Raw genomic sequence first — 27,453 nt, 5'->3', positions numbered from 1 at the left:
TCTCCTCTCTGTCAGCCCCTACCCCCTCTCTCTCTCTTCATTCTATCTCCTCTCTGTCAGCCCCTACTCCCTCTCTCTCTCTTCATTCTATCTCCTCTCTGTCAGCCCCTACTCCCTCTCTCTCTCTCTTCATTCTATCTCCTCTCTGTCAGCCCCTACTCCCTCTCTCTCTCTTCATTCTGTCTCCTCTCTGTCAGCCCCTACTCCCTCTCTCTCTCTCTCTTTCTTCATTCTATCTCCTCTCTGTCAGCCCCTACTCCCCCTCTCTCTTCATTCTATCTCCTCTCTGTCAGCCCCTACTCTCTCTCTCTCTTCATTCTATCTCCTCTCTGTCAGCCCCTACTCTCTCTCTCTCTCTTCATTCTATCTCCTCTCTGTCAGCCCCTACTCCCTCTCTCTCTCTATCTTTCTTCATTCTATCTCCTCTCTGTCAGCCCCTACTCCCTCTCTCTCTCTTCATTCTATCTCCTGTCTGTCAGCCCCTCCTCCCTCTCTCTCTCTTCATTCTATCTCCTCTCTGTCAGCCCCTACTCCCTCTCTCGCCTCTCTCTCTCTTCATTCTATCTCCTCTCTGTCAGCCCCTACTCCCTCTCTCTCTCTTCATTCTATCTCCTCTCTGTCAGCCCCTACTGCCCCTCTCTCTCTTCATTCTATCTCCTCTCTGTCAGCCCCTGCTCCCTCTCTCTCTCTTCATTCTATCTCCTCTCTGTCAGCCCCTACTCCCTCTCTCTCTCTCTTCATTCTATCTCCTCTCTGTCAGCCCCTACTCCCCCTCTCTCTTCATTCTATCTCCTCTCTGTCAGCCCCTACTCCCTCTCTCTCTCTTCGTTCTATCTCCTCTCTGTCAGCCCCTACTCCCTCTCTCTCTCTCTTCATTCTATCTCCTCTCTGTCAGCCCCTACTCCCTCTCTCTCTCTTCATTCTATCTCCTCTCTGTCAGCCCCTACTGCCCCTCTCTCTTCATTCTATCTCCTCTCTGTCAGCCCCTACTCCCTCTCTCTCTCTTCATTCTATCTCCTCTCTGTCAGCCCCTACTCCCTCTCTCTCTCTTCATTCTATCTCCTCTCTGTCAGCCCCTACTCCCTCTCTCGCTCTTCATTCTATCTCCTCTCTGTCAGCCCCTACTCCCTCTCTCTCTCTCTTCATTCTATCTCCTCTCTGTCAGCCCCTACTCCCTCTCTCTCTCTTCATTCTATCTCCTCTCTGTCAGCCCCTACTCCCTCTCTCTCTCTCTCTTCATTCTATCTCCTCTCTGTCAGCCCTCTACTCCCTCTCTCTCTCTTCGTTTGTGACCCTGGGGTCCTTGAGTCTGGCTCTGTTCCTCTTCAATCCCTCTCTCTCCTCACACTTTCTCTCTATCTCTCTCTCTCCCTCTCTCTCTCTACACACACTCTCTCTCTACATTCTCTCCCTCTCTCTACACAAACTCTCTCTCTATCTCTCTCTCCCTCTCTCCTCACACACTTTCTCTCTACCTCTCTCTCTCCCTCTCTCTACACACACTCTCTCTACCTCTCTCTACTTCTCTACCAGTCTTTACACACTCTCTACCTCTCTCCATCTCTCTACACACTCTCTCTGTACCTCTCTTTACCGCTCTCTCTCCATCTCTCTACACAAACTCTCTCTCTATCTCTCTCTCTCCCTCTCTCTACACACACTCTCTCTACCTCTCTCTACTTCTCTACCAGTCTTTACACACTCTCTACCTCTCTCCATCTCTCTACACACTCTCTCTGTACCTCACTTACCGCTCTCTCTCCATCTCTCTACACACACTCTCTCTGTACCTCTCTTTACCTCTCTCTCCCCTCTCTACACACACTCTCTCTACCTCTATCTACTTCTCTACCAGTCTTTACACACTCTCTCCCTGTCTACATCTCTCTACACACACTCTCTCTGTACCTCTCTTTACCTCTCTCTCCCCTCTCTCTACACACACTCTCTCTCTACCTCCCTACACACACTCTCTCCCTCTCTATCTCTCTACACACACTCAATTCAATTTCACTTTCAATTTAAGGGCTTTATTGGAATGGGAAACATATGTTAACATTGCCAAAGCAAGTGAAGTAGATAATAAACAAACATGAAATAAACAATAAAAATTAACAGTAAACATTACACTCACAGAAGTTCCAAAAGAACAAATACATTTCAAATGTCATATTATATGCAATTAGTTAAAGTACAAAAGGGAAAATAAATCCACATAAATATGGGTTGTATTTACAATGGTGTTTGTTCTTCACTGGTTGCCCTTTTCTTGTGGCAACAGGTCACAGATCTTACTGCTCTGATGGCACACTGTGGTATTTACCCCTGTAGATATGGGAGTTTATCAAAATTGGATTTGTCTTCAAATTCTTTGTGGATCTGTGTAATCTGAGGGAAATATGTGTCTCTAATATGGTCATACATTTGACAGGAGGTTAGGAAGTGCAGCTCAGTTTCCACCTCATTTTGTGGGCAGTGTGCACATAGCCTGTCTTCTCTTGAGAGCCATGTCTGCCTACGGCAGCCTTTCTCAATAGCAAGGCTATGCTCACTGAGTCTGTACATAGTCAAAGCTTTGTGGTCAGGTATTCTGCCACTGTGTACTCTCTGTTTAGGACCAAATAGCATTCTAGTTTGCTCTGTTTTTTGTTGATTCTTTCCAATGTATCAAGTAATTATCTTTTGTTTTCTCATGATTTGGTTGGGTCTAATTGTGTTGCTGTCCTGGGGCTCTGTGGGGTCTGTTTGAGTTTGTGAACAGAGCCCCAGGACCAGCTTGCTTAGGGGACTCTTCTCCAGGTTCATTTCTCTGTAGGTGATGGCTTTGATATGGAAGGTTTGGGAATCGCTTCCTTTTAGGTGGTTGTAGAATTTAACATCTCTTTCCTGGATTTTGATAATTAGTGGGTATTGGCCTAATTACATTTACATTTTAGTCATTTAGCAGACGCTCTTATCCAGAGCGACTTACAGTAGAGTGCATACATTTTAGTACATTTTTAAATACTGGCCCCCCATGGGAATCGAACCCACAACCCTGGCGTTGCAAGCGCCATGCTCTACCAACTGAGCTGCTCTGTATGCATTATTTGGTGTTTTATGTTGTACATTTTTGCAGAATTTTACATGAAGAGTCTCAATTTGATGTTTGTCCCATTTTGTGAATTCTTGGTTGGTGAGCGGACCCCAGATCTCACAACCATAAAGGGCAATGGGTTCTATAACTGATTGAAGTATTTTTTGCCAGATTTTTAGCCAGCATAGAAGGCCCTTCTTGCCTTGTCTCTCAGATCGTTCACAGCTTTGTGGAAGTTACCTGTGGTGCTGATGTTTAGGCGGAGGTATGTATAGTTTTTGTGTGCTCTAGGGCAACACACAGTCTCTCTCTATATTCTCCCTCTCTCCACACTCTCTCCCTCTCTCTCCACGCTCTCTCTCTTGCGCTCCCTCTCTCTCCACACACTCTCTCTCTCCCTCTCTCTCCACACACTCTCTCTCCCTCTCTCCCTACACACTCTCTCTCTCCCTCTCTCTCCACACACTCTCTCTCCCTCTCTCTCCACACACTCTCTCTCCCTCTCTCTCTACACACTCTCTCTCTCCCTCTCTCTCCACACACACTCTCTCTCCCTCTCTCTCTACACACTCTCTCTCTCCCTCTCTCTCCACACACTCTCTCTCCCTCTCTCTCCACACACTCTTACTCCCTCTCCACACTCTCTCTCTAACCTCCCTCTCTCTACTCACACTCTCTCTCTCCCTCTCTCTACACACTCTCTCTCTCCCTCTCTCTCCACACACTCTCTCTCCCTCTCTCTCTCCCTCTCTCTCCACACTCTCTCTCTCTCTACACACTATCTCTCTCCCTCTCTCCACACACTCTCTCGCTCCCTCTCTCTCCACACACTCTCTCTCCCTCTCTCTCCCTCTCTCTCTCCACACACTCTCTCTCCCTCTCTCTCCCTCTCTCTCTCTCCACACACTCTCTCTCTCCCTCACTTCCCACACTCTCTCTCTCCCTCTCTCTCCACACACTCTCTCTCCCTCTCTCTCCCTCTCTCTCTCTCCACACACTCTCTCTCCCTCTCTCTCCCTCTCTCTCCACACACTCTCTCTCTCCCTCTCTCCACACACTCTCTCACCTTCTCTCTCCCTCTCTCTCTCCACACACTCTCTCTCCCTCTCTCTCCCTCTCTCTCTCTCCACACACTCTCTCTCTCCCTCTCTCTCCACACACTCTCCCTCCCTCTCTCTCCACGCACTCTCTCTCCCTCTCTCTCTCCCTCTCTCTCCACACACTCTCTCTCCTCTCTCTCTCTCTCCCTCTCACTTCCCACACTCTCCCTCTCCACACTCTCTCTCTAACCTCCCTCTCTCTACTCACACTCTCTCTCCCTCTCTCTACACACTCTCTCTCTCCCTCTCTCTCCACACACTCTCTCTCCCTCTCTCTCTCTCCTCTCTCTCCACACACTCTCTCTCCCTCTCTCTCCCTCTCTCTCTCTCTCTCTACACACTCTCTCTCTCCCTCTCTCTCCACACACTCTCTCTCCCTCTCTCTCTCCCTCTCTCTCCACACACTCTCTCTCCCTCTCTCTCTCCCTCTCTCTCCACACTCTCTCTCTCTCTCTACACACTCTCTCTCTCCCTCTCTCCACACACTCTCTCTCTCCCTCTCTCCACACACTCTCTCTCCCTCTCTCTCCCTCTCTCTCTCCACACACTCTCTCTCCCTCTCTCTCTCTCCACACACTCTCTCTCTCCCTCACTTCCCACACTCTCTCTCTCCCTCTCTCTCCACACACTCTCTCTCCCTCTCTCTCCCTCTCTCTCTCTCCACACACTCTCTCTCCCTCTCTCTCCACACACTCTCTCTCCCTCTCTCCACACACTCTCTCACCTTCTCTCTCCCTCTCTCTCTCTCTCCACACACTCTCTCTCCCTCTCTCTCCCTCTCTCTCTCTCCACACACTCTCTCTCTCCCTCTCTCTCCACACACTCTCCCTCCCTCTCTCTCCACGCACTCTCTCTCCCTCTCTCTCTCCCTCTCTCTCCACACACTCTCTCTCCCTCTCTCTCTCTCTCCCTCTCACTTCCCACACTCTCTCTCTCCACACACTCTCTCTCCCTCTCTCTCCCTCTCTCTCTCTCCACACACTCTCTCTCTCCCTCTCTCCACACACTCTCTCTCCCTCTCTCTCCACACACTCTCTCTCCCTCTCTCTCCCTCTCTCTCTCTCTCCACACACTCTCTCTCCCTCTCTCTCTCTCTCCCTCTCTCTCCACACACTCTCTCTCTCCCTCTCTCTCCACACACTCTCTCTCCTTCTCTCTCCCTCTCTCTCTCCACACACTCTCTCTCCCTCTCTCTCCCCTCTCTCTCCACACACTCTCTCTCCCTCTCTCTACACACTCTCTCTCTCCCTCTCTCTCCACACACTCTCTCTCCACACACTCTCTCTCTCCCTCTCTCTCCACACACTCTCTCTCCCTCTCTCTCCCTCTCTCTCTCCACACACTCTCTCTCTCCCTCTCTCTCCACACACTCTCTCGCTCCCTCTCTCCCTCTCTCTCTCTCCAAACACTCTCTCTCTCCACACACTCTCTCTCTCCCTCTCTCTCCACACACTCTCTCTCCCTCTCTCTCCCTCTCTCTCTCCACACACTCTCTCTCCCTCTCTCTCTCTCACACACTCTCTCTCTCCCTCACTTCCCACACTCTCTCTCTCCCTCTCTCTCCACACACTCTCTCTCCCTCTCTCTCCCTCTCTCTCTCTCCACACACTCTCTCTCTCCCTCTCTCTCCACACACTCTCTCTCCTTCTCTCTCCCTCTCTCTCTCCACACACTCTCTCTCCCTCTCTCTCCCTCTCTCTCCACACACTCTCTCTCCCTCTCTCTACACACTCTCTCTCTCCCTCTCTCTCCACACACTCTCTCTCCACACACTCTCTCTCTCCCTCTCTCTCCACACACTCTCTCTCCCTCTCTCTCTCCACACACTCTCTCTCCCTCTCTCTCCCTCTCTCTCTCCACACACTCTCTCTCTCCCTCTCTCTCCACACACTCTCTCTCTCCCTCTCTCCCTCTCTCTCTCTCCAAACACTCTCTCTCTCCACACACTCTCTCTCTCCCTCTCTCTCCACATGCTCTCTCTCCCTCTCTCTCCCTCCCTCTCTCCACACACTCTCTCTCCCTCTCTCTCCCTCAACACACTCTCTCCCTCTCTCTCCCTCTCTCTCTCCACACTCTCTCTCTCCCTCTCTCTCCCTACACACACTCTCTCTCTCCCTCTCTCCCTCTCTACACACACACACTCTTTGCATCCTGTATACTGTGGATGCACTTATCTGCAATCAGGGGACAACAACAGAGACACAAACTCAAGCAAAAACACAGTCAGTCACACTATCACTTGTAGTTAACACACACTCACACCCCTGAGATCTCTCTGTCAGGAGGCAGGACTGTTTAACCTCTTAGGGCTAGGGGGCAGTATTTACACGGCCGGATAAAACATTTACCCGATTTAATCTGGTTACTACTCCTACCCAGTAACTAGAATATGCATATACTTATTAGATATGGATAGAAAACACCCTAAAGTTTCCAAAACTGTTTGAATGGTATCTGTGAGTATAACAGAACTCATATGGCAGGCAAAAACCTGAGAGACTCCTTTACAGGAAGTGGCCTGTCTGACCATTTATTGGCTTTCTTTGACATCTCTTTCCAAAACAAAGGATCTCTGCGGTAACGTGACACTTCCCACGGCTCCCATAGGCTCTCAGAGCCCGGGAAAAAGCTGAATGTCGTCATTCCAGCCCCAGGCTGAAATACATTATCGCCTTTGTCAAGTGGCCGATCAGGGGACAGTGGGCTTAGGCGCGTGCACTGGTCGCCCCCGTCCGATTTCAAAAAGGCTTTACAACGAAAGCAAAACATTAGATTATGTCAGCAGAGTACCCAGCCAGAAATAATCAGACACCCATTTTTCAAGCTAGCATATAATGTCACATAAACCCAAACCACAGCTAAATGTAGCACTAACCTTTGATGATCTTCATCAGATGACACCCCTAGGACATTATATTATACAATACATGCATGTTTTGTTCAATCAAGTTCATATTTATATCAAAAAACAGCTTTTTACATTAGCATGTGACGTTCAGAACTAGCATACCCCCCGCAAACTTCCGGTGAATTTACTAAATTACTCACGATAAACGTTCACAAAAAACATAACAATTATTTTAAGAATTATAGATACAGAACTCCTCTATGCACTTGCTATGTCCGATTTTAAAATAGCTTTTCGGTGAAAGCACATTTTTGCAATATTCTCAGTAGATAGCCCGGCATCACAGGGCTAGCTATTTAGACACCCAGCAAGTTTAGCACTCACCAAAGTCAGATTTACTATAAGAAAAATGTTATTCCCTTTGCTGTTCTTCGTCAGAATGCACTCCCAGGACTTCTACTTCAATAACAAATGTTGGTTTGGTCCCAAATAATCCATTGTTATATCCAAATAGCGGCGTTTTGTTCGTGCGTTCAAGACACGGTCAGGAGGCAGGACTGTTAAACAAGGTGTGATTGGTCAGGAGGCAGGACTGTTTAACAAGGTGTGATTGGTCAGGAGGCAGGACTGTTTAACAAGGTGTGATTGGTCAGGAGGCAGGACTGTTTAACAAGGTGTGATTGGTCAGGAGGCAGGACTGTTAAACAGGGTGTGATTGGTCAGGAGGCAGGACTGTTTAACAGGGTGTGATTGGTCAGGAGGCAGGACTGTTTAACAAGGTGTGATTGGTCAGGAGGCAGGACTGTTTAACAGGGTGTGATTGGTCAGGAGGCAGGACTGTTTAACAGGGTGTGATTGGTCAGGAGGCAGGACTGTTTAACAAGGTGTGATTGGTCAGGAGGCAGGACTGTTTAACAAGGTGTGATTGGTCAGGAGGCAGGACTGTTTAACAAGGTGTGATTGGTCAGGAGGCAGGACTGTTTAACAAGGTGTGATTGGTCAGGAGGCAGGACTGTTTAACAAGGTGTGATTGGTCAGGAGGCAGGACTGTTTAACAGGGTGTGATTGGTCAGGAGGCAGGACTGTTTAACAGGGTGTGATTGGTCAGGAGGCAGGACTGTTTAACAAGGTGTGATTGGTCAGGAGGCAGGACTGTTTAACAAGGTGTGATTGGTCAGGAGGCAGGACTGTTTAACAAGGTGTGATTGGTCAGGAGGCAGGACTGTTTAACAAGGTGTGATTGGTCAGGAGGCAGGACTGTTTAACAGGGTGTGATTGGTCAGGAGGCAGGACTGTTTAACAGGGTGTGATTGGTCAGGAGGCAGGACTGTTTAACAGGGTGTGATTGGTCAGGAGGCAGGACTGTTTAACAGGGTGTGATTGGTCAGGAGGCAGGACTGTTTAACAGGGTGTGATTGGTCAGGAGGCAGGACTGTTTAACAAGGTGTGATTGGTCAGGAGGCAGGACTGTTTAACAAGGTGTGATTGGTCAGGAGGCAGGACTGTTTAACAAGGTGTGATTGGTCAGGAGGCAGGACTGTTTAACAAGGTGTGATTGGTCAGGAGGCAGGACTGTTTAACAAGGTGTGATTGGTCAGGAGGCAGGACTGTTTAACAAGGTGTGATTGGTCAGGAGGCAGGACTGTTTAACAGGGTGTGATTGGTCAGGAGGCAGGACGATGTAACAGGGTGTGATTGGTCAGGAGGCAGGACTGTGTAACAGGGTGTGATTGGTCAGGAGGATAGAGAGTGAAGAGTGCGTCTCTGGTTATAAACATGACACTTCACTTGACTCTGACTTGACAACAGAATCCTGCAGTGACAGCCCTGCCCACAGTCAGCTTGGGGTTGTTTCTCTATACATACACACAGATGGAGTAATAGACATAACGATTGATTGATTGGTTAATTGAATGATTTGTTGGCTAATTGGTTGATTGGTTGGTTAGTCGGCTGGTTGATTTAATGATTGGTTGGTTGATTGATTGATTTACAAACTGATTAATTGATTAGTTGATTGCTCCTAACGTCCCACCTCTCCTCTGCTGTCTCTCCAGTCTGCGTAGGGAGGGCTACACGGTGCAGGTGAATGTGAACGACTACCTGGATATCTACTGTCCCCACTACAATGACAGCCAGCGCGTGGTGGGCACCGGGGAGCAGTACATCCTCTACATGGTCAGCTACCGTGGTTACAGGACCTGTGACCCCCAGCTGGGCTTCAAGAGGTGGGAGTGTAACCGCCCCCACGCACCAATCAAATTCTCCGAGAAGTTTCAGCGCTACAGCGCCTTCTCCCTGGGCTACGAGTTCCACGTGGGCCAGGAGTATTACTACATCTGTGAGTATACTACTATACTATACTACTATCATACTACTACCACTACCACGTGGGCCAGGAGTATTAGTACATCTGTGAGTATACTACTATACTACACTACTATCATACTACTACCACTACCACGTGGGCCAGGAGTATTAGTACATCTGTGAGTATACTACTCTACTACACTACTATCATACTACTACCACTACCACGTGGGCCAGGAGTATTAGTACATCTGTGAGTATACTACTATACTACACTACTATCATACTACTACCACTACCACGTGGGCCAGGAGTATTAGTACATCTGTGAGTATACTACTATACTACACTACTATCATACTACTACCACTACCACGTGGGCCAGGAGTATTAGTACATCTGTGAGTACACTACTATACTATACTACTATCATACCACTACCATGTGGGCCAGGAGTATTACTACATCTGTGAGTATACTACTATACTACACTACTATCATACTACTACCACTACCACGTGGGCCAGGAGTATTAGTACATCTGTGAGTACACTACTATACTATACTACTATCATACCACTACCACGTGGGCCAGGAGTATTACTACATCTGTGAGTATACTACTATACTATACTACTATCATACTACTACCACTACCATGTGGGCCAGGAGTATTACTACATCTGTGAGTATACTACTATACTATACTACTATCATACTACTACCACTACCACGTGGGCCAGGAGTATTACTACATCTGTGAGTATACTACTATACTATACTACTATCATACTACTACCACTACCATGTGGGCCAGGAGTATTACTACATCTGTGAGTATACTACTATACTATACTACTATCATACTACTACCATGTGGGCCAGGAGTATTATTACATCTATGAGTATTCTACTATATTATACTACTATCATTTTACTACCACGTGGGTCAGGAGTATTACTACATCTGTGAGTACACTACTATACTATACTACTATCATACTACTTCCACTACCACGTGGGCCAGGAGTATTACTACATCTGTGAGTATACTACTATACTACTACTATCATATTACTACGACTACCACGTGGGCCAGGAGTATTACTACATCTGTGGGTATACTACTATACTATACTACTATCATACTACTACTACTACTACCACGTGGGCCAGGAGTATTACTACATATGTGAGTGTACTACTATACTATACTACTATCATACTACTACCACTACCACAAGGGCCAGGAGTATTATTTCATCTACGAGTATACTACTATAATATACTACTATCATACTACTACCACGTGGGCCGGGGGTATTATTACATCTGTGAGTATACTACTATACTATACTACTATCATACTACTACCACGTGGGCCAGGAGTATAAATACCTCTGTGAGTATAGCTATTACCAGTAGTTTAATATACTACTTCTATACTACTATCATATACCACTATGACATGGGCCACATTTGTGTGTATTGATATTATTACTATATTACTACTAATATAATACTACTACTATACTATTGCTACAGTACAATACTACCACATACCATGGGTGAGGAGTACTACTGTGTCAGTTCTAGTGGTGTCCTAAATGACATCATCATGTGTGCACGCTGGTAGCATGTTTGACTTTCTGGTTTATTAAATGTTTAACTCTTTCTGGTTTATTAAATGTTTAACTCTTTCTGGTTTATTAAATGTTTAACTCTTTCTGGTTTATTAAATGTTTAACTCTTTCTGGTTTATTAAATGTTTAACTCTTTCTGGTTTATTAAATGTTTGACTCTTTCTGGTTTATTAAATGTTTGACTCTTTCTGGTTTATTAAATGTTTAACTCTTTCTGGTTTATTAAATGTTTAACTCTTTCTGGTTTATTAAATGTTTGACTCTTTCTGGTTTATTAAATGTTTAACTCTTTCTGGTTTATTAAATGTTTAACTCTTTCTGGTTTATTAAATGTTTGACTCTTTCTGGTTTATTAAATGTTTGACTCTTTCTGGTTTATTAAATGTTTAACTCTTTCTGGTTTATTAAATGTTTAACTCTTTCTGGTTTATTAAATGTTTAACTCTTTCTGGTTTATTAAATGTTTGTGTGTTGTGTGTTAACAGCTACACCCACTCATCACCACGGTCGCAGCTGCCTCAGACTGAGAGTGTATGTCTGCTGCTCCACAGGTGAGGCACACACACACACACACACACACACACACACACACACACACACACACACACACACACACACACACACACACACACACAAACACCATACTCTCCCTTTCGCTCTCTGTCTCTCTCTCTCTCTCCAACTCTCTCTCTCCTACTCTTTCTCTCCCACTCTCTCTCCTACTCTTTCTCTCTCTCTCCCTCTCTCTCTTTCTCTCCCACTCTCTCTCTCTCCTACCCTCTCTCTCCTACTCTGTCTCTCTCTCCAACTCTCTCTCTCCTACTCTTTCTCTCTCTCTCCCACTCTCTCTCTCCTACTCTTTCTCTCTCTCTCCCACTCTCTCTCTCTCCTACTCTCTCTCTCCTACTCTCTCTCTCCTACTCTTTCTCTCTCTCTCCCACTCTCTCTCTCTCCTACTCTCTCTCTCCTACTCTCTCTCTCCAACTCTCTCTCTCCTACTCTTTCTCTCTCTCTCCCACTCTCTCTCTCCTACTCTTTCTCTCTCTCTCCCACTCTCTCTCTCTCCTACTCTCTCTCTCCTACTCTCTCTCTCCTACTCTCTCTCCTACTCTGTTTCTCTCTCTCCCACTCTCTCTCTCCTACACTTTCTCTCTCCCTCCCTCTCTCTCTCTCCTACTCTTTCTCTCTCTCTCTCCCTCCCTCTCTCTCTCCTACTCTTTCTCTCTCTCTCTCTCTCTCTCTCTCTCTCTCTCTCTCTCTCTCTCTAAAACATTCACAGCTATTTATACTCTGCTGAGTTTCCCTTGCAGCATTTACCTCACAGTAGAATACAGATCTACCTCTCCTCCACCCACTGGTTCTCTCTCTTACCTCACACATACTGTAGGCACACTCTAACAGTACTGCTCAGAGGAGAGGACCACAGCTAACATTAAACATGAACACATCCCTCCCCCCTCTATCTCTCATTTATTCCCATGTGTGGTCACCTCTCTCTAGTTCAGCTTTGATCCTGTAGTTCAACTAGCCAGTCCTCTCAACTCTCTCTCTTTAGTTCAGCTTTGATCCTGTAGTTCAACTAGCCAGTCCTCTCAACTGTCTCTCTCTTTCTAGTTCAGCTTTGATCCAGTAGTTCAACTAGCCAGTCCTCTCAACTCTCTCTCTCTTTCTAGTTCAGCTTTGATCCAGTAGTTCAACTAGCCAGTCCTCTCAACTCTCTCTCTTTAGTTCAGCTTTGATCCTGTAGTTCAATTTGCCAGTCCTCTCAACTCTCTCTCTCTCTCTCTCTCTCTCTCTCTAGTTCAGCTTTGGACCCTCCCTGTTTCTGTCTCTGTCCTCCCCTGTTTATGTCTCTGTCTTTCCTGTTTCTGTCTCTGTCCTCCCCTGTTTCTGCCTCTGTCTTTCCCTGTTTCTGCCTCTGTCCTCCCCTGTGTCTGTCTCTGTCCTCCCCTGTTTCGGTCTCTGTCCTTCCCTGTTTCTGCCTCTGTTCTCCCCTGTTTCTGTCTCTGTCCTCCCCTGTTTCTGTCTCTGCTCTCCCCTGTTTCTGTCTCTGTCCTTCCCTGTTTCTGTCTCTGTCTTTCCCTGTTTCTGTCTCTGTCCTTCCCTGTTTCTGTCTCTGTCCTCCCCTGTTTCTGTCTCTGTCCTTCCCTGTTTCTGCCTCTGTCCTCCCCTGTTTCTGCCTCTGTCCTCCCCTGTTTCTGTCTCTGTCCTCCCCTGTTTCTGTCTCTGTCCTTCCCTTTTTCTGTCTCTGTCCTCTCCTGTTTCTGTCTCTGTCCTTCCCTGTTTCTGTCTCTGTCCTTCCCTGTTTATGTCTCTGTCTTTCCTTTTTCTGTCTCTGTCCTCCCCTGTTTCTGTCTCTGTCCTTCCCTTTTTCTGTCTCTGTCCTCTCCTGTTTCTGTCTCTGTCCTTCCCTGTGTCTGTCTCTGTCCTTCCCTGTTTCTGCCTCTGTCTTCCCTGTTTCTGTCTCTGTCCTTCCCTGTTTCTGTCTCTGTTCTTCCCTGTTTCTGCCTCTGTCCTCCCCTGTTTCTGTCTCTGTCCTTCCCTGTTTCTGTCTCTGTCCTCCCCTGTTTATGTCTCTGTCTTTCCTGTTTCTGTCTCTGTCCTTCCCTGTTTCTGTCTCTGTCTTCCCTGTTTCTGTCTCTGTCCTTCCCTGTTTCTGTCTCTGTCCTTCCCTGTTTCTGTCTCTGTCCTTCCCTGTTTCTGCCTCTGTCCTCCCCTGTTTCTGTCTATGTTCTTCCCTTTTTCTGTCTCTGTCCTCTCCTGTTTCTGTCTCTGTCCTTCCCTGTGTCTGTCTCTGTCCTTCCCTGTTTCTGCCTCTGCCTTCCCTGTTTCTGTCTCTGTCCTTCCCTGTTTCTGCCTCTGTCCTCCCCTGTTTCTGCCTCTGTCCTCCCCTGTGTCTGTCTCTGTCCTCCCCTGTTTCGGTCTCTGTCCTTCCCTGTTTCTGCCTCTGTTCTCCCCTGTTTCTGTCTCTGTCCTCCCCTGTTTCTGTCTCTGCTCTCCCCTGTTTCTGTCTCTGTCCTTCCCTGTTTCTGTCTCTGTCTTTCCCTGTTTCTGTCTCTGTCCTTCCCTGTTTCTGCCTCTGTCCTCCCCTGTTTCTGCCTCTGTCCTTCCCTGTTTCTGCCTCTGTCCTCCCCTGTTTCTGCCTCTGTCTTCCCTGTTTCTGTCTCTGTTCTTCCCTGTTTCTGCCTCTGTCCTCCCCTGTTTCTGTCTCTGTCCTTCCCTGTTTCTGTCTCTGTCCTTCCCTGTTTCTGTCTCTGTTCTTCCCTGTTTCTGCCTCTGTCCTCCCCTGTTTCTGCCTGTCCTCCCCTGTTTCTGTCTCTGTCCTTCCCTGTTTCTGTCTCTGTCCTTCCCTGTTTCTGCCTCTGTCCTCCCCTGTTTCTGCCTCTGTCCTTCCCTGTTTCTGCCTCTGTCCTCCCCTGTTTCTGCCTCTGTCCTCCCCTGTTTCTGCCTCTGTCTTCCCTGTTTCTGTCTCTGTTCTTCCCTGTTTCTGCCTCTGTCCTCCCCTGTTTCTGTCTCTGTCCTTCCCTGTTTCTGTCTCTGTCCTTCCCTGTTTCTGTCTCTGTCCTTCCCTGTTTCTGCCTCTGTCCTCCCCTGTTTCTGCCTCTGTCCTCCCCTGTGTCTGTCTCTGTCTTCCCTTTTTCTGTCTCTGTCCTTCCCTGTTTCTGCCTCTGTCCTCCCCTGTTTCTGCCTCTGTCCTCCCCTGTTTCTGCCTCTGTCCTCCCCTGTTTCTGCCTCTGTCCTCCCCTGTGTCTGTCTCTGTCCTCCCCTGTTTCAGTCTCTGTCCTTCCCTGTTTCTGCCTCTGTTCTCCCCTGTTTCTGTCTCTGTCCTCCCCTGTTTCTGTCTCTGCTCTCCCCTGTTTCTGTCTCTGTCCTTCCCTGTTTCTGTCTCTGTCTTTCCCTGTTTCTGTCTCTGTCCTTCCCTGTTTCTGTCTCTGTCCTTCCCTGTTTCTGCCTCTGTCCTCCCCTGTTTCTGCCTCTGTCCTTCCCTGTTTCTGCCTCTGTCCTCCTCTGTTTCTGCCTCTGTCTTCCCTGTTTCTGCCTCTGTCCTCCCCTGTTTCTGTCTCTGTCCTTCCCTGTTTCTGTCTCTGTCCTTCCCTGTTTCTGTCTCTGTTCTTCCCTGTTTCTGCCTCTGTCCTCCCCTGTTTCTGCCTGTCCTCCCCTGTTTCTGTCTCTGTGCTTCCCTGTTTCTGTCTCTGTGCTTCCCTGTTTCTGTCTCTGTCCTTCCCTGTTTCTGTCTCTGTCCTCCCCTGTTTCTGCCTCTGTCTTCCCTTTTTCTGTCTCTGTCCTCTCCTGTTTCTGTCTCTGTCCTTCCCTGTTTCTGTCTCTGTCCTTCCCTGTTTCTGTCTCTGTCCTTCCCTGTTTCTGCCTCTGATCTCCCCTGTTTCTGCCTCTGTCTTCCCTTTTTCTGCCTCTGTCCTCTCCTGTTTCTGTCTCTGTCCTCTCCTGTTTCTGTCTCTGTCCTTCCCTGTTTCTGTCTCTGTCCTTCCCTGTTTCTGCCTCCGTCTTCCCTGTTTCTGTCTCTGTCCTTCCCTGTTTCTGCCTCTGTCCTCCCCTGTTTCTGCCTCCGTCCTCCCCTGTTTCTGTCTCTGTCCTCCCCTGTTTCGGTCTCTGTCCTTCCCTGTTTCTGCCTCTGTTCTCCCCTGTTTCTGTCTCTGTCCTCCCCTGTTTCTGTCTCTGCTCTCCCCTGTTTCTGTCTCTGTCCTTCCCTGTTTCTGTCTCTATCTTTCCCTGTTTCTGTCTCTGTCCTTCCCTGTTTCTGTCTCTGTCCTCCCCTGTTTCTGTCTCTGTCCTTCCCTGTTTCTGCCTCTGTCCTCCCCTGTTTCTGCCTCTGTCCTTCCCTGTTTCTGCCTCTGTCTTCCCTGTTTCTGTCTCTGTTCTTCCCTGTTTCTGCCTCTGTCCTCCCCTGTTTCTGCCTCTGTCCTCCCCTGTTTCTGTCTCTGTCCTTCCCTGTTTCTGTCTCTGTCCTTCCCTGTTTCTGCCTCTGTCCTCCCCTGTTCCTGCCTGTCCTCCCCTGTTTCTGTCTCTGTCCTCTCCTGTTTCTGTCTCTGTCCTTCCCTGTTTCTGTCTCTGTCCTTCCCTGTTTCTGTCTCTGTCCTTCCCTGTTTCTGTCTCTATCTTTCCCTGTTTCTGTCTCTGTCCTTCCCTGTTTCTGTCTCTGTCCTCCCCTGTTTCTGTCTCTGTCCTTCCCTGTTTCTGCCTCTGTCCTCCCCTGTTTCTGCCTCTGTCCTTCCCTGTTTCTGCCTCTGTCTTCCCTGTTTCTGTCTCTGTTCTTCCCTGTTTCTGCCTCTGTCCTCCCCTGTTTCTGCCTCTGTCCTCCCCTGTTTCTGTCTCTGTCCTTCCCTGTTTCTGTCTCTGTCCTTCCCTGTTTCTGCCTCTGTCCTCCCCTGTTTCTGCCTGTCCTCCCCTGTTTCTGTCTCTGTCCTCTCCTGTTTCTGTCTCTGTCCTTCCCTGTTTCTGTCTCTGTCCTTCCCTGTTTCTGTCTCTGTCCTTCCCTGTTTCTGCCTCTGACCTCCCCTGTTTCTGCCTCTGACCTCCCCTGTTTCTGTCTCTGTCCTCCCCTGTGTCTGTCTCTGTCTTCCCTGTTTCTGTCTCTGTCCTTCCCTGTTTCTGCCTCTGTCCTCCCCTGTTTCTGCCTCTGTCCTCCCCTGTTTCTGTCCTCCCCTGTTTCGGTCTCTGTCCTTCCCTGTTTCTGCCTCTGTTCTCCCCTGTTTCTGTCTCTGTCCTTCTCTGTTTCTGTCTCTGTCCTTTCCTGTTTCTGCCTCTGTTCTCCCCTGTTTCTTTCTCTGTCCTTCTCTGTTTCTGTCTCTGTCCTTCCCTGTTTCTGCATCTGTCTTTCCCTGTTTCTGCCTCTGTCCTTCCCTGTTTCTGTCTCTGTCCTTCTCTGTTTCTGTCTCTGTCCTTCCCTGTTTCTGCCTCTGTTCTCCCCTGTTTCTGTCTCTGTCCTTCCCTGTTTCTGTCTCTGTCCTTCCCTGTTTCTGCCTCTGTCCTTCCCTGTTTCTGTCTCTGTCCTTCTCTGTTTCTGTCTCTGTCCTTCCCTGTTTCTGCCTCTGTTCTCCCCTGTTTCTGTCTCTGTCCTTCCCTGTTTCTGTCTCTGTCCTCCCCTGTTTCTGTCTCTGTCCTTCCCTGTTTCTGTCTCTGTCCTTCCCTGTTTCTGCCTCTGTCCTTCCCTGTTTCTGTCTCTGTCCTTCTCTGTTTCTGTCTCTGTCCTCCCCTGTTTCTTCCTCTGTCCTCCCCTGTTTCTGTCTCTGTCCTCCCCTGTTTCTGTCTCTGTCCTTCCCTGTTTCTGTCTCTGTTCTTCCCTGTTTCTGCCTCTGTCCTCCCCTGTTTCTGCCTGTCCTCCCCTGTTTCTGTCTCTGTCCTTCCCTGTTTCTGTCTCTGTCCTTCCCTTTTTCTGTCTCTGTCCTCCCCTGTTTCTGCCTTTGTTTTCCTTTTTTCTGTCTCTGTCCTCTCCTGTTTCTGTCTCTGTCTTCCCTGTTTCTGTCTCTGTTCTTCCCTGTTTCTGCCTCTGTCCTCCCCTGTTTCTGTCTCTGTGCTTCCCTGTTTCTGTCTCTGTGCTTCCCTGTTTCTGTCTCTGTCCTTCCCTGTTTCTGTCTCTGTCCTCCCCTGTTTCTGCCTCTGTCTTCCCTTTTTCTGTCTCTGTCCTCTCCTGTTTCTGTCTCTGTCCTTCCCTGTTTCTGTCTCTGTCCTTCCCTGTTTCTGTCTCTGTCCTTCCCTGTTTCTGCCTCTGTCCTCCCCTGTGTCTGTCTCAGTCTTCCCTTTTTCTGTCTCTGTCCTCTCCTGTTTCTGTCTCTGTCCTTCCCTGTTTCTGTCTCTGTCCTTCCCTGTTTCTGCCTCTGTCTTCCCTGTTTCTGTCTCTGTCCTTCCCTGTTTCTGCCTCTGTCCTCCCCTGTTTCTGCCTCCGTCCTCCCCTGTTTCTGTCTCTGTCCTCCCCTGTTTCGGTCTCTGTCCTTCCCTGTTTCTGCCTCTGTTCTCCCCTGTTTCTGTCTCTGTCCTCCCCTGTTTCTGTCTCTGCTCTCCCCTGTTTCTGTCTCTGTCCTTCCCTGTTTCTGTCTCTGTCCTTCCCTGTTTCTGTCTCTGTCCTTCCCTGTTTCTGTCTCTGTCCTTCCCTGTTTCTGCCTCTGTCCTCCCCTGTTTCTGCCTCTGTCCTTCCCTGTTTCTGCCTCTGTCTTCCCTGTTTCTGTCTCTGTTCTTCCCTGTTTCTGCCTCTGTCCTCCCCTGTTTCTGCCTCTGTCCTCCCCTGTTTCTGCCTCTGTCCTCCCCTGTTTCTGTCTCTGTCCTTCCCTGTTTCTATCTCTGTCCTTCCCTGTTTCTGCCTCTGTCCTCCCCTGTTTCTGCCTGTCCTCCCCTGTTTCTGTCTCTGTCCTCTCCTGTTTCTGTCTCTGTCCTTCCCTGTTTCTGTCTCTGTCCTTCCCTGTTTCTGTCTCTGTCCTTCCCTGTTTCTGCCTCTGACCTCCCCTGTTTCTGCCTCTGACCTCCCCTGTTTCTGCCTCTGTCCTCCCCTGTGTCTGTCTCTGTCTTCCCTTTTTCTGTCTCTGTCCTCTCCTGTTTCTGTCTCTGTCCTTCCCTGTTTCTGCCTCTGTCTTCCCTGTTTCTGTCTCTGTCCTTCCCTGTTTCTGCCTCTGTCCTCCCCTGTTTCTGCCTCTGTCCTCCCCTGTTTCTGTCCTCCCCTGTTTCGGTCTCTGTCCTTCCCTGTTTCTGCCTCTGTTCTCCCCTGTTTCTGTCTCTGTCCTTCTCTGTTTCTGTCTCTGTCCTTTCCTGTTTCTGCCTCTGTTCTCCCCTGTTTCTTTCTCTGTCCTTCTCTGTTTCTGTCTCTGTCCTTCCCTGTTTCTGCCTCTGTCTTTCCCTGTTTCTGCCTCTGTCCTTCCCTGTTTCTGCCTCTGTCCTCCCCTGTTTCTGTCTCTGTCCTCCCCTGTTTCTGTCTCTGTCCTTCCCTGTTTCTGTCTCTGTCGTTCCCTGTTTCTGCCTCTGTCCTTCCCTGTTTCTGTCTCTGTCCTTCTCTGTTTCTGTCTCTGTCCTTCCCTGTTTCTGCCTCTGTTCTCCCCTGTTTCTGTCTCTGTCCTTCCCTGTTTCTGTCTCTGTCCTCCCCTGTTTCTGTCTCTGTCCTTCCCTGTTTCTGTCTCTGTCCTTCCCTGTTTCTGCCTCTGTCCTTCCCTGTTTCTGTCTCTGTCCTTCTCTGTTTCTGTCTCTGTCCTCCCCTGTTTCTTCCTCTGTCCTCCCCTGTTTCTGTCTCTGTCCTCCCCTGTTTCTGTCTCTGTCCTTCCCTGTTTCTGTCTCTGTTCTTCCCTGTTTCTGCCTCTGTCCTCCCCTGTTTCTGCCTGTCCTCCCCTGTTTCTGTCTCTGTCCTTCCCTGTTTCTGTCTCTGTCCTTCCCTTTTTCTGTCTCTGTCCTCCCCTGTTTCTGCCTTTGTTTTCCTTTTTTCTGTCTCTGTCCTCTCCTGTTTCTGTCTCTGTCCTTCCCTGTTTCTGTCTCTGTTCTTCCCTGTTTCTGCCTCTGTCCTCCCCTGTTTCTGCCTGTCCTCCCCTGTTTCTGTCTCTGTGCTTCCCTGTTTCTGTCTCTGTCCTTCCCTGTTTCTGTCTCTGTCCTCCCCTGTTTCTGCCTCTGTCTTCCCTTTTTCTGTCTCTGTCCTCTCCTGTTTCTGTCTCTGTCCTTCCCTGTTTCTGTCTCTGTCCTTCCCTGTTTCTGTCTCTGTCCTTCCCTGTTTCTGCCTCTGATCTCCCCTGTTTCTGCCTCTGTCTTCCCTGTTTCTGTCTCTGTCCTCTCCTGTTTCTGTCTCTGTCCTTCCCTGTTTCTGTCTCTGTCCTTCCCTTTTTCTGTCTCTGTCCTTCCCTGTTTCTGCCTCTGTCCTCCCCTGTTTCTGCCTCTGTCCTCCCCTGTTTCTGCCTCTGTCCTCCCCTGTTTCTGCCTCTGTCCTCCCCTGTGTCTGTCTCTGTCCTCCCCTGTTTCAGTCTCTGTCCTTCCCTGTTTCTGCCTCTGTTCTCCCCTGTTTCTGTCTCTGTCCTCCCCTGTTTCTGTCTCTGCTCTCCCCTGTTTCTGTCTCTGTCCTTCCCTGTTTCTGTCTCTGTCTTTCCCTGTTTCTGTCTCTGTCCTTCCCTGTTTCTGTCTCTGTCCTTCCCTGTTTCTGCCTCTGTCCTCCCCTGTTTCTGCCTCTGTCCTTCCCTGTTTCTGCCTCTGTCCTCCTCTGTTTCTGCCTCTGTCTTCCCTGTTTCTGCCTCTGTCCTCCCCTGTTTCTGTCTCTGTCCTTCCCTGTTTCTGTCTCTGTCCTTCCCTGTTTCTGTCTCTGTTCTTCCCTGTTTCTGCCTCTGTCCTCCCCTGTTTCTGCCTGTCCTCCCCTGTTTCTGTCTCTGTGCTTCCCTGTTTCTGTCTCTGTGCTTCCCTGTTTCTGTCTCTGTCCTTCCCTGTTTCTGTCTCTGTCCTCCCCTGTTTCTGCCTCTGTCTTCCCTTTTTCTGTCTCTGTCCTCTCCTGTTTCTGTCTCTGTCCTTCCCTGTTTCTGTCTCTGTCCTTCCCTGTTTCTGTCTCTGTCCTTCCCTGTTTCTGCCTCTGATCTCCCCTGTTTCTGCCTCTGTCTTCCCTTTTTCTGTCTCTGTCCTCTCCTGTTTCTGTCTCTGTCCTCTCCTGTTTCTGTCTCTGTCCTTCCCTGTTTCTGTCTCTGTCCTTCCCTGTTTCTGCCTCCGTCTTCCCTGTTTCTGTCTCTGTCCTTCCCTGTTTCTGCCTCTGTCCTCCCCTGTTTCTGCCTCCGTCCTCCCCTGTTTCTGTCTCTGTCCTCCCCTGTTTCGGTCTCTGTCCTTCCCTGTTTCTGCCTCTGTTCTCCCCTGTTTCTGTCTCTGTCCTCCCCTGTTTCTGTCTCTGCTCTCCCCTGTTTCTGTCTCTGTCCTTCCCTGTTTCTGTCTCTATCTTTCCCTGTTTCTGTCTCTGTCCTTCCCTGTTTCTGTCTCTGTCCTCCCCTGTTTCTGTCTCTGTCCTTCCCTGTTTCTGCCTCTGTCCTCCCCTGTTTCTGCCTCTGTCCTTCCCTGTTTCTGCCTCTGTCTTCCCTGTTTCTGTCTCTGTTCTTCCCTGTTTCTGCCTCTGTCCTCCCCTGTTTCTGCCTCTGTCCTCCCCTGTTTCTGTCTCTGTCCTTCCCTGTTTCTGCCTCTGTCCTCCCCTGTTTCTGCCTCTGTCCTTCCCTGTTTCTGCCTCTGTCTTCCCTGTTTCTGTCTCTGTTCTTCCCTGTTTCTGCCTCTGTCCTCCCCTGTTTCTGCCTCTGTCCTCCCCTGTTTCTGTCTCTGTCCTTCCCTGTTTCTGTCTCTGTCCTTCCCTGTTTCTGCCTCTGTCCTCCCCTGTTCCTGCCTGTCCTCCCCTGTTTCTGTCTCTGTCCTCTCCTGTTTCTGTCTCTGTCCTTCCCTGTTTCTGTCTCTGTCCTTCCCTGTTTCTGTCTCTGTCCTTCCCTGTTTCTGTCTCTATCTTTCCCTGTTTCTGTCTCTGTCCTTCCCTGTTTCTGTCTCTGTCCTTCCCTGTTTCTGTCTCTATCTTTCCCTGTTTCTGTCTCTGTCCTTCCCTGTTTCTGTCTCTGTCCTCCCCTGTTTCTGTCTCTGTCCTTCCCTGTTTCTGCCTCTGTCCTCCCCTGTTTCTGCCTCTGTCCTTCCCTGTTTCTGCCTCTGTCTTCCCTGTTTCTGTCTCTGTTCTTCCCTGTTTCTGCCTCTGTCCTCCCCTGTTTCTGCCTCTGTCCTCCCCTGTTTCTGTCTCTGTCCTTCCCTGTTTCTGTCTCTGTCCTTCCCTGTTTCTGCCTCTGTCCTCCCCTGTTTCTGCCTGTCCTCCCCTGTTTCTGTCTCTGTCCTTCCCTGTTTCTGTCTCTGTCCTTCCCTGTTTCTGTCTCTGTCCTTCCCTGTTTCTGCCTCTGACCTCCCCTGTTTCTGCCTCTGACCTCCCCTGTTTCTGTCTCTGTCCTCCCCTGTGTCTGTCTCTGTCTTCCCTTTTTCTGTCTCTGTCCTCTCCTGTTTCTGTCTCTGTCCTTCCCTGTTTCTGCCTCTGTCTTCCCTGTTTCTGTCTCTGTCCTTCCCTGTTTCTGCCTCTGTCCTCCCCTGTTTCTGCCTCTGTCCTCCCCTGTTTCTGTCCTCCCCTGTTTCGGTCTCTGTCCTTCCCTGTTTCTGCCTCTGTTCTCCCCTGTTTCTGTCTCTGTCCTTCTCTGTTTCTGTCTCTGTCCTTTCCTGTTTCTGCCTCTGTTCTCCCCTGTTTCTTTCTCTGTCCTTCTCTGTTTCTGTCTCTGTCCTTCCCTGTTTCTGCATCTGTCTTTCCCTGTTTCTGCCTCTGTCCTTCCCTGTTTCTGCCTCTGTCCTCCCCTGTTTCTGTCTCTGTCCTCCCCTGTTTCTGTCTCTGTCCTTCCCTGTTTCTGTCTCTGTCCTTCCCTGTTTCTGCCTCTGTCCTTCCCTGTTTCTGTCTCTGTCCTTCTCTGTTTCTGTCTCTGTCCTTCCCTGTTTCTGCCTCTGTTCTCCCCTGTTTCTGTCTCTGTCCTTCCCTGTTTCTGTCTCTGTCCTCCCCTGTTTCTGTCTCTGTCCTTCCCTGTTTCTGTCTCTGTCCTTCCCTGTTTCTGCCTCTGTCCTTCCCTGTTTCTGTCTCTGTCCTTCTCTGTTTCTGTCTCTGTCCTCCCCTGTTTCTTCCTCTGTCCTCCCCTGTTTCTGTCTCTGTCCTCCCCTGTTTCTGTCTCTGTCCTTCCCTGTTTCTGTCTCTGTTCTTCCCTGTTTCTGCCTCTGTCCTCCCCTGTTTCTGCCTGTCCTCCCCTGTTTCTGTCTCTGTCCTTCCCTGTTTCTGTCTCTGTCCTTCCCTTTTTCTGTCTCTGTCCTCCCCTGTTTCTGCCTTTGTTTTCCTTTTTTCTGTCTCTGTCCTCTCCTGTTTCTGTCTCTGTCCTTCCCTGTTTCTGTCTCTGTTCTTCCCTGTTTCTGCCTCTGTCCTCCCCTGTTTCTGTCTCTGTGCTTCCCTGTTTCTGTCTCTGTGCTTCCCTGTTTCTGTCTCTGTCCTTCCCTGTTTCTGTCTCTGTCCTCCCCTGTTTCTGCCTCTGTCTTCCCTTTTTCTGTCTCTGTCCTCTCCTGTTTCTGTCTCTGTCCTTCCCTGTTTCTGTCTCTGTCCTTCCCTGTTTCTGTCTCTGTCCTTCCCTGTTTCTGCCTCTGTCCTCCCCTGTGTCTGTCTCAGTCTTCCCTTTTTCTGTCTCTGTCCTCTCCTGTTTCTGTCTCTGTCCTTCCCTGTTTCTGTCTCTGTCCTTCCCTGTTTCTGCCTCTGTCTTCCCTGTTTCTGTCTCTGTCCTTCCCTGTTTCTGCCTCTGTCCTCCCCTGTTTCTGCCTCCGTCCTCCCCTGTTTCTGTCTCTGTCCTCCCCTGTTTCGGTCTCTGTCCTTCCCTGTTTCTGCCTCTGTTCTCCCCTGTTTCTGTCTCTGTCCTCCCCTGTTTCTGTCTCTGCTCTCCCCTGTTTCTGTCTCTGTCCTTCCCTGTTTCTGTCTCTGTCCTTCCCTGTTTCTGTCTCTGTCCTTCCCTGTTTCTGTCTCTGTCCTTCCCTGTTTCTGCCTCTGTCCTCCCCTGTTTCTGCCTCTGTCCTTCCCTGTTTCTGCCTCTGTCTTCCCTGTTTCTGTCTCTGTTCTTCCCTGTTTCTGCCTCTGTCCTCCCCTGTTTCTGCCTCTGTCCTCCCCTGTTTCTGCCTCTGTCCTCCCCTGTTTCTGTCTCTGTCCTTCCCTGTTTCTATCTCTGTCCTTCCCTGTTTCTGCCTCTGTCCTCCCCTGTTTCTGCCTGTCCTCCCCTGTTTCTGTCTCTGTCCTCTCCTGTTTCTGTCTCTGTCCTTCCCTGTTTCTGTCTCTGTCCTTCCCTGTTTCTGTCTCTGTCCTCCCCTGTTTCTGCCTCTGTCTTCCCTTTTTCTGTCTCTGTCCTCTCCTGTTTCTGTCTCTGTCCTTCCCTGTTTCTGTCTCTGTCCATCCCTGTTTCTGTCTCTGTCCTTCCCTGTTTCTGCCTCTGTCCTCCCCTGTGTCTGTCTCAGTCTTCCCTTTTTCTGTCTCTGTCCTCTCCTGTTTCTGTCTCTGTCCTTCCCTGTTTCTGTCTCTGTCCTTCCCTGTTTCTGTCTCTGTCCTTCCCTGTTTCTGCCTCTGTCTTCCCTGTTTCTGTCTCTGTCCTTCCCTGTTTCTGCCTCTGTCCTCCCCTGTTTCTGCCTCCGTCCTCCCCTGTTTCTGTCTCTGTCCTCCCCTGTTTCGGTCTCTGTCCTTCCCTGTTTCTGCCTCTGTTCTCCCCTGTTTCTGTCTCTGTCCTCCCCTGTTTCTGTCTCTGCTCTCCCCTGTTTCTGTCTCTGTCCTTCCCTGTTTCTGTCTCTGTCCTTCCCTGTTTCTGTCTCTGTCCTTCCCTGTTTCTGTCTCTGTCCTTCCCTGTTTCTGCCTCTGTCCTCCCCTGTTTCTGCCTCTGTCCTTCCCTGTTTCTGCCTCTGTCTTCCCTGTTTCTGTCTCTGTTCTTCCCTGTTTCTGCCTCTGTCCTCCCCTGTTTCTGCCTCTGTCCTCCCCTGTTTCTGCCTCTGTCCTCCCCTGTTTCTGTCTCTGTCCTTCCCTGTTTCTGCCTCTGTCCTCCCCTGTTTCTGCCTGTCCTCCCCTGTTTCTGTCTCTGTCCTCTCCTGTTTCTGTCTCTGTCCTTCCCTGTTTCTGTCTCTGTCCTTCCCTGTTTCTGTCTCTGTCCTTCCCTGTTTCTGCCTCTGACCTCCCCTGTTTCTGCCTCTGACCTCCCCTGTTTCTGCCTCTGTCCTCCCCTGTGTCTGTCTCTGTCTTCCCTTTTTCTGTCTCTGTCCTCTCCTGTTTCTGTCTCTGTCCTTCCCTGTTTCTGCCTCTGTCTTCCCTGTTTCTGTCTCTGTCCTTCCCTGTTTCTGCCTCTGTCCTCCCCTGTTTCTGCCTCTGTCCTCCCCTGTTTCTGTCCTCCCCTGTTTCGGTCTCTGTCCTTCCCTGTTTCTGCCTCTGTTCTCCCCTGTTTCTGTCTCTGTCCTTCTCTGTTTCTGTCTCTGTCCTTCCCCTGTTTCTGCCTCTGTCGTTTCCCTGTTTCTGCCTCTGTCCTTCCCTGTTTCTGCCTCTGTCCTCCCCTGTTTCTGTCTCTGTCCTCCCCTGTTTCTGTCTCTGTCCTTCCCTGTTTCTGTCTCTGTCGTTCCCTGTTTCTGCCTCTGTCCTTCCCTGTTTCTGTCTCTGTCCTTCTCTGTTTCTGTCTCTGTCCTTCCCTGTTTCTGCCTCTGTTCTCCCCTGTTTCTGTCTCTGTCCTTCCCTGTTTCTGTCTCTGTCCTCCCCTGTTTCTGTCTCTGTCCTTCCCTGTTTCTGTCTCTGTCCTTCCCTGTTTCTGCCTCTGTCCTTCCCTGTTTCTGTCTCTGTCCTTCTCTGTTTCTGTCTCTGTCCTCCCCTGTTTCTTCCTCTGTCCTCCCCTGTTTCTGTCTCTGTCCTCCCCTGTTTCTGTCTCTGTCCTTCCCTGTTTCTGTCTCTGTTCTTCCCTGTTTCTGCCTCTGTCCTCCCCTGTTTCTGCCTGTCCTCCCCTGTTTCTGTCTCTGTCCTTCCCTGTTTCTGTCTCTGTCCTTCCCTTTTTCTGTCTCTGTCCTCCCCTGTTTCTGCCTTTGTTTTCCTTTTTTCTGTCTCTGTCCTCTCCTGTTTCTGTCTCTGTCCTTCCCTGTTTCTGTCTCTGTTCTTCCCTGTTTCTGCCTCTGTCCTCCCCTGTTTCTGCCTGTCCTCCCCTGTTTCTGTCTCTGTGCTTCCCTGTTTCTGTCTCTGTCCTTCCCTGTTTCTGTCTCTGTCCTCCCCTGTTTCTGCCTCTGTCTTCCCTTTTTCTGTCTCTGTCCTCTCCTGTTTCTGTCTCTGTCCTTCCCTGTTTCTGTCTCTGTCCTTCCCTGTTTCTGTCTCTGTCCTTCCCTGTTTCTGCCTCTGATCTCCCCTGTTTCTGCCTCTGTCTTCCCTGTTTCTGTCTCTGTCCTCTCCTGTTTCTGTCTCTGTCCTTCCCTGTTTCTGTCTCTGTCCTTCCCTTTTTCTGTCTCTGTCCTTCCCTGTTTCTGCCTCTGTCCTCCCCTGTTTCTGCCTCTGTCCTCCCCTGTTTCTGCCTCTGTCCTCCCCTGTTTCTGCCTCTGTCCTCCCCTGTGTCTGTCTCTGTCCTCCCCTGTTTCAGTCTCTGTCCTTCCCTGTTTCTGCCTCTGTTCTCCCCTGTTTCTGTCTCTGTCCTCCCCTGTTTCTGTCTCTGCTCTCCCCTGTTTCTGTCTCTGTCCTTCCCTGTTTCTGTCTCTGTCTTTCCCTGTTTCTGTCTCTTTCCTTCCCTGTTTCTGTCTCTGTCCTTCCCTGTTTCTGCCTCTGTCCTCCCCTGTTTCTGCCTCTGTCCTTCCCTGTTTCTGCCTCTGTCCTCCTCTGTTTCTGCCTCTGTCTTCCCTGTTTCTGCCTCTGTCCTCCCCTGTTTCTGTCTCTGTCCTTCCCTGTTTCTGTCTCTGTCCTTCCCTGTTTCTGTCTCTGTTCTTCCCTGTTTCTGCCTCTGTCCTCCCCTGTTTCTGCCTGTCCTCCCCTGTTTCTGTCTCTGTGCTTCCCTGTTTCTGTCTCTGTGCTTCCCTGTTTCTGTCTCTGTCCTTCCCTGTTTCTGTCTCTGTCCTCCCCTGTTTCTGCCTCTGTCTTCCCTTTTTCTGTCTCTGTCCTCTCCTGTTTCTGTCTCTGTCCTTCCCTGTTTCTGTCTCTGTCCTTCCCTGTTTCTGTCTCTGTCCTTCCCTGTTTCTGCCTCTGATCTCCCCTGTTTCTGCCTCTGTCTTCCCTTTTTCTGTCTCTGTCCTCTGCCTGTTTCTGTCTCTGTCCTCTCCTGTTTCTGTCTCTGTCCTTCCTCTGTTTCTGGTCTCTGTCCTTCTCCTGTTTCTGCCTCCTGTTCTTCCCCTGTTTCTGTTCTCTGTCCTTCCCTGTTTCTGCCTCTGTCCTCCCCTGTTCTCTGCCTCCGTCCTCCCCTGTTTCTGCCTCTGTCTTTCCCTATTTCTGCCTCTGTCCTTCCCTGTTTCTGCCTCTGTCCTCCCCTGTTTCTGTCTCTGTCCTCCCCTGTTTCTGTCTCTGTCCTTCCCTGTTTCTGTCTCTGTCGTTCCCTGTTTCTGCCTCTGTCCTTCCCTGTTTCTGTCTCTGTCCTTCTCTGTTTCTGTCTCTGTCCTTCCCTGTTTCTGCCTCTGTTCTCCCCTGTTTCTGTCTCTGTCCTTCCCTGTTTCTGTCTCTGTCCTCCCCTGTTTCTGTCTCTGTCCTTCCCTGTTTCTGTCTCTGTCCTTCCCTGTTTCTGCCTCTGTCCTTCCCTGTTTCTGTCTCTGTCCTTCTCTGTTTCTGTCTCTGTCCTCCCCTGTTTCTTCCTCTGTCCTCCCCTGTTTCTGTCTCTGTCCTCCCCTGTTTCTGTCTCTGTCCTTCCCTGTTTCTGTCTCTGTTCTTCCCTGTTTCTGCCTCTGTCCTCCCCTGTTTCTGCCTGTCCTCCCCTGTTTCTGTCTCTGTCCTTCCCTGTTTCTGTCTCTGTCCTT

The 27,453-nt window shown here is 49.7% G+C and overlaps 1 protein-coding gene across 1 annotated transcript in view; it reads left to right on the top strand.

Annotated features, from left to right (window-relative positions):
- LOC123743173 (ephrin-A3-like) overlaps nt 1-27,453 on the top strand; it is a 177,346-nt gene that overhangs the window by 114,605 nt on the left and 35,288 nt on the right. The window contains exons 2-3 of the mRNA XM_045718917.2: nt 9,082-9,365; nt 11,463-11,528. Coding sequence (XP_045574873.1) covers nt 9,082-9,365; nt 11,463-11,528 — 350 coding nt within the window. The remainder of the gene's footprint in view (nt 1-9,081; nt 9,366-11,462; nt 11,529-27,453) is intronic.

Source organism: Salmo salar, chromosome 05 (assembly GCF_965601325.2).
Source record: "Salmo salar chromosome 05, fSalSal1, whole genome shotgun sequence".
Taxonomy (NCBI): domain Eukaryota; kingdom Metazoa; phylum Chordata; class Actinopteri; order Salmoniformes; family Salmonidae; genus Salmo; species Salmo salar.
This window is presented reverse-complemented; position numbering and strand designations above follow the sequence as displayed.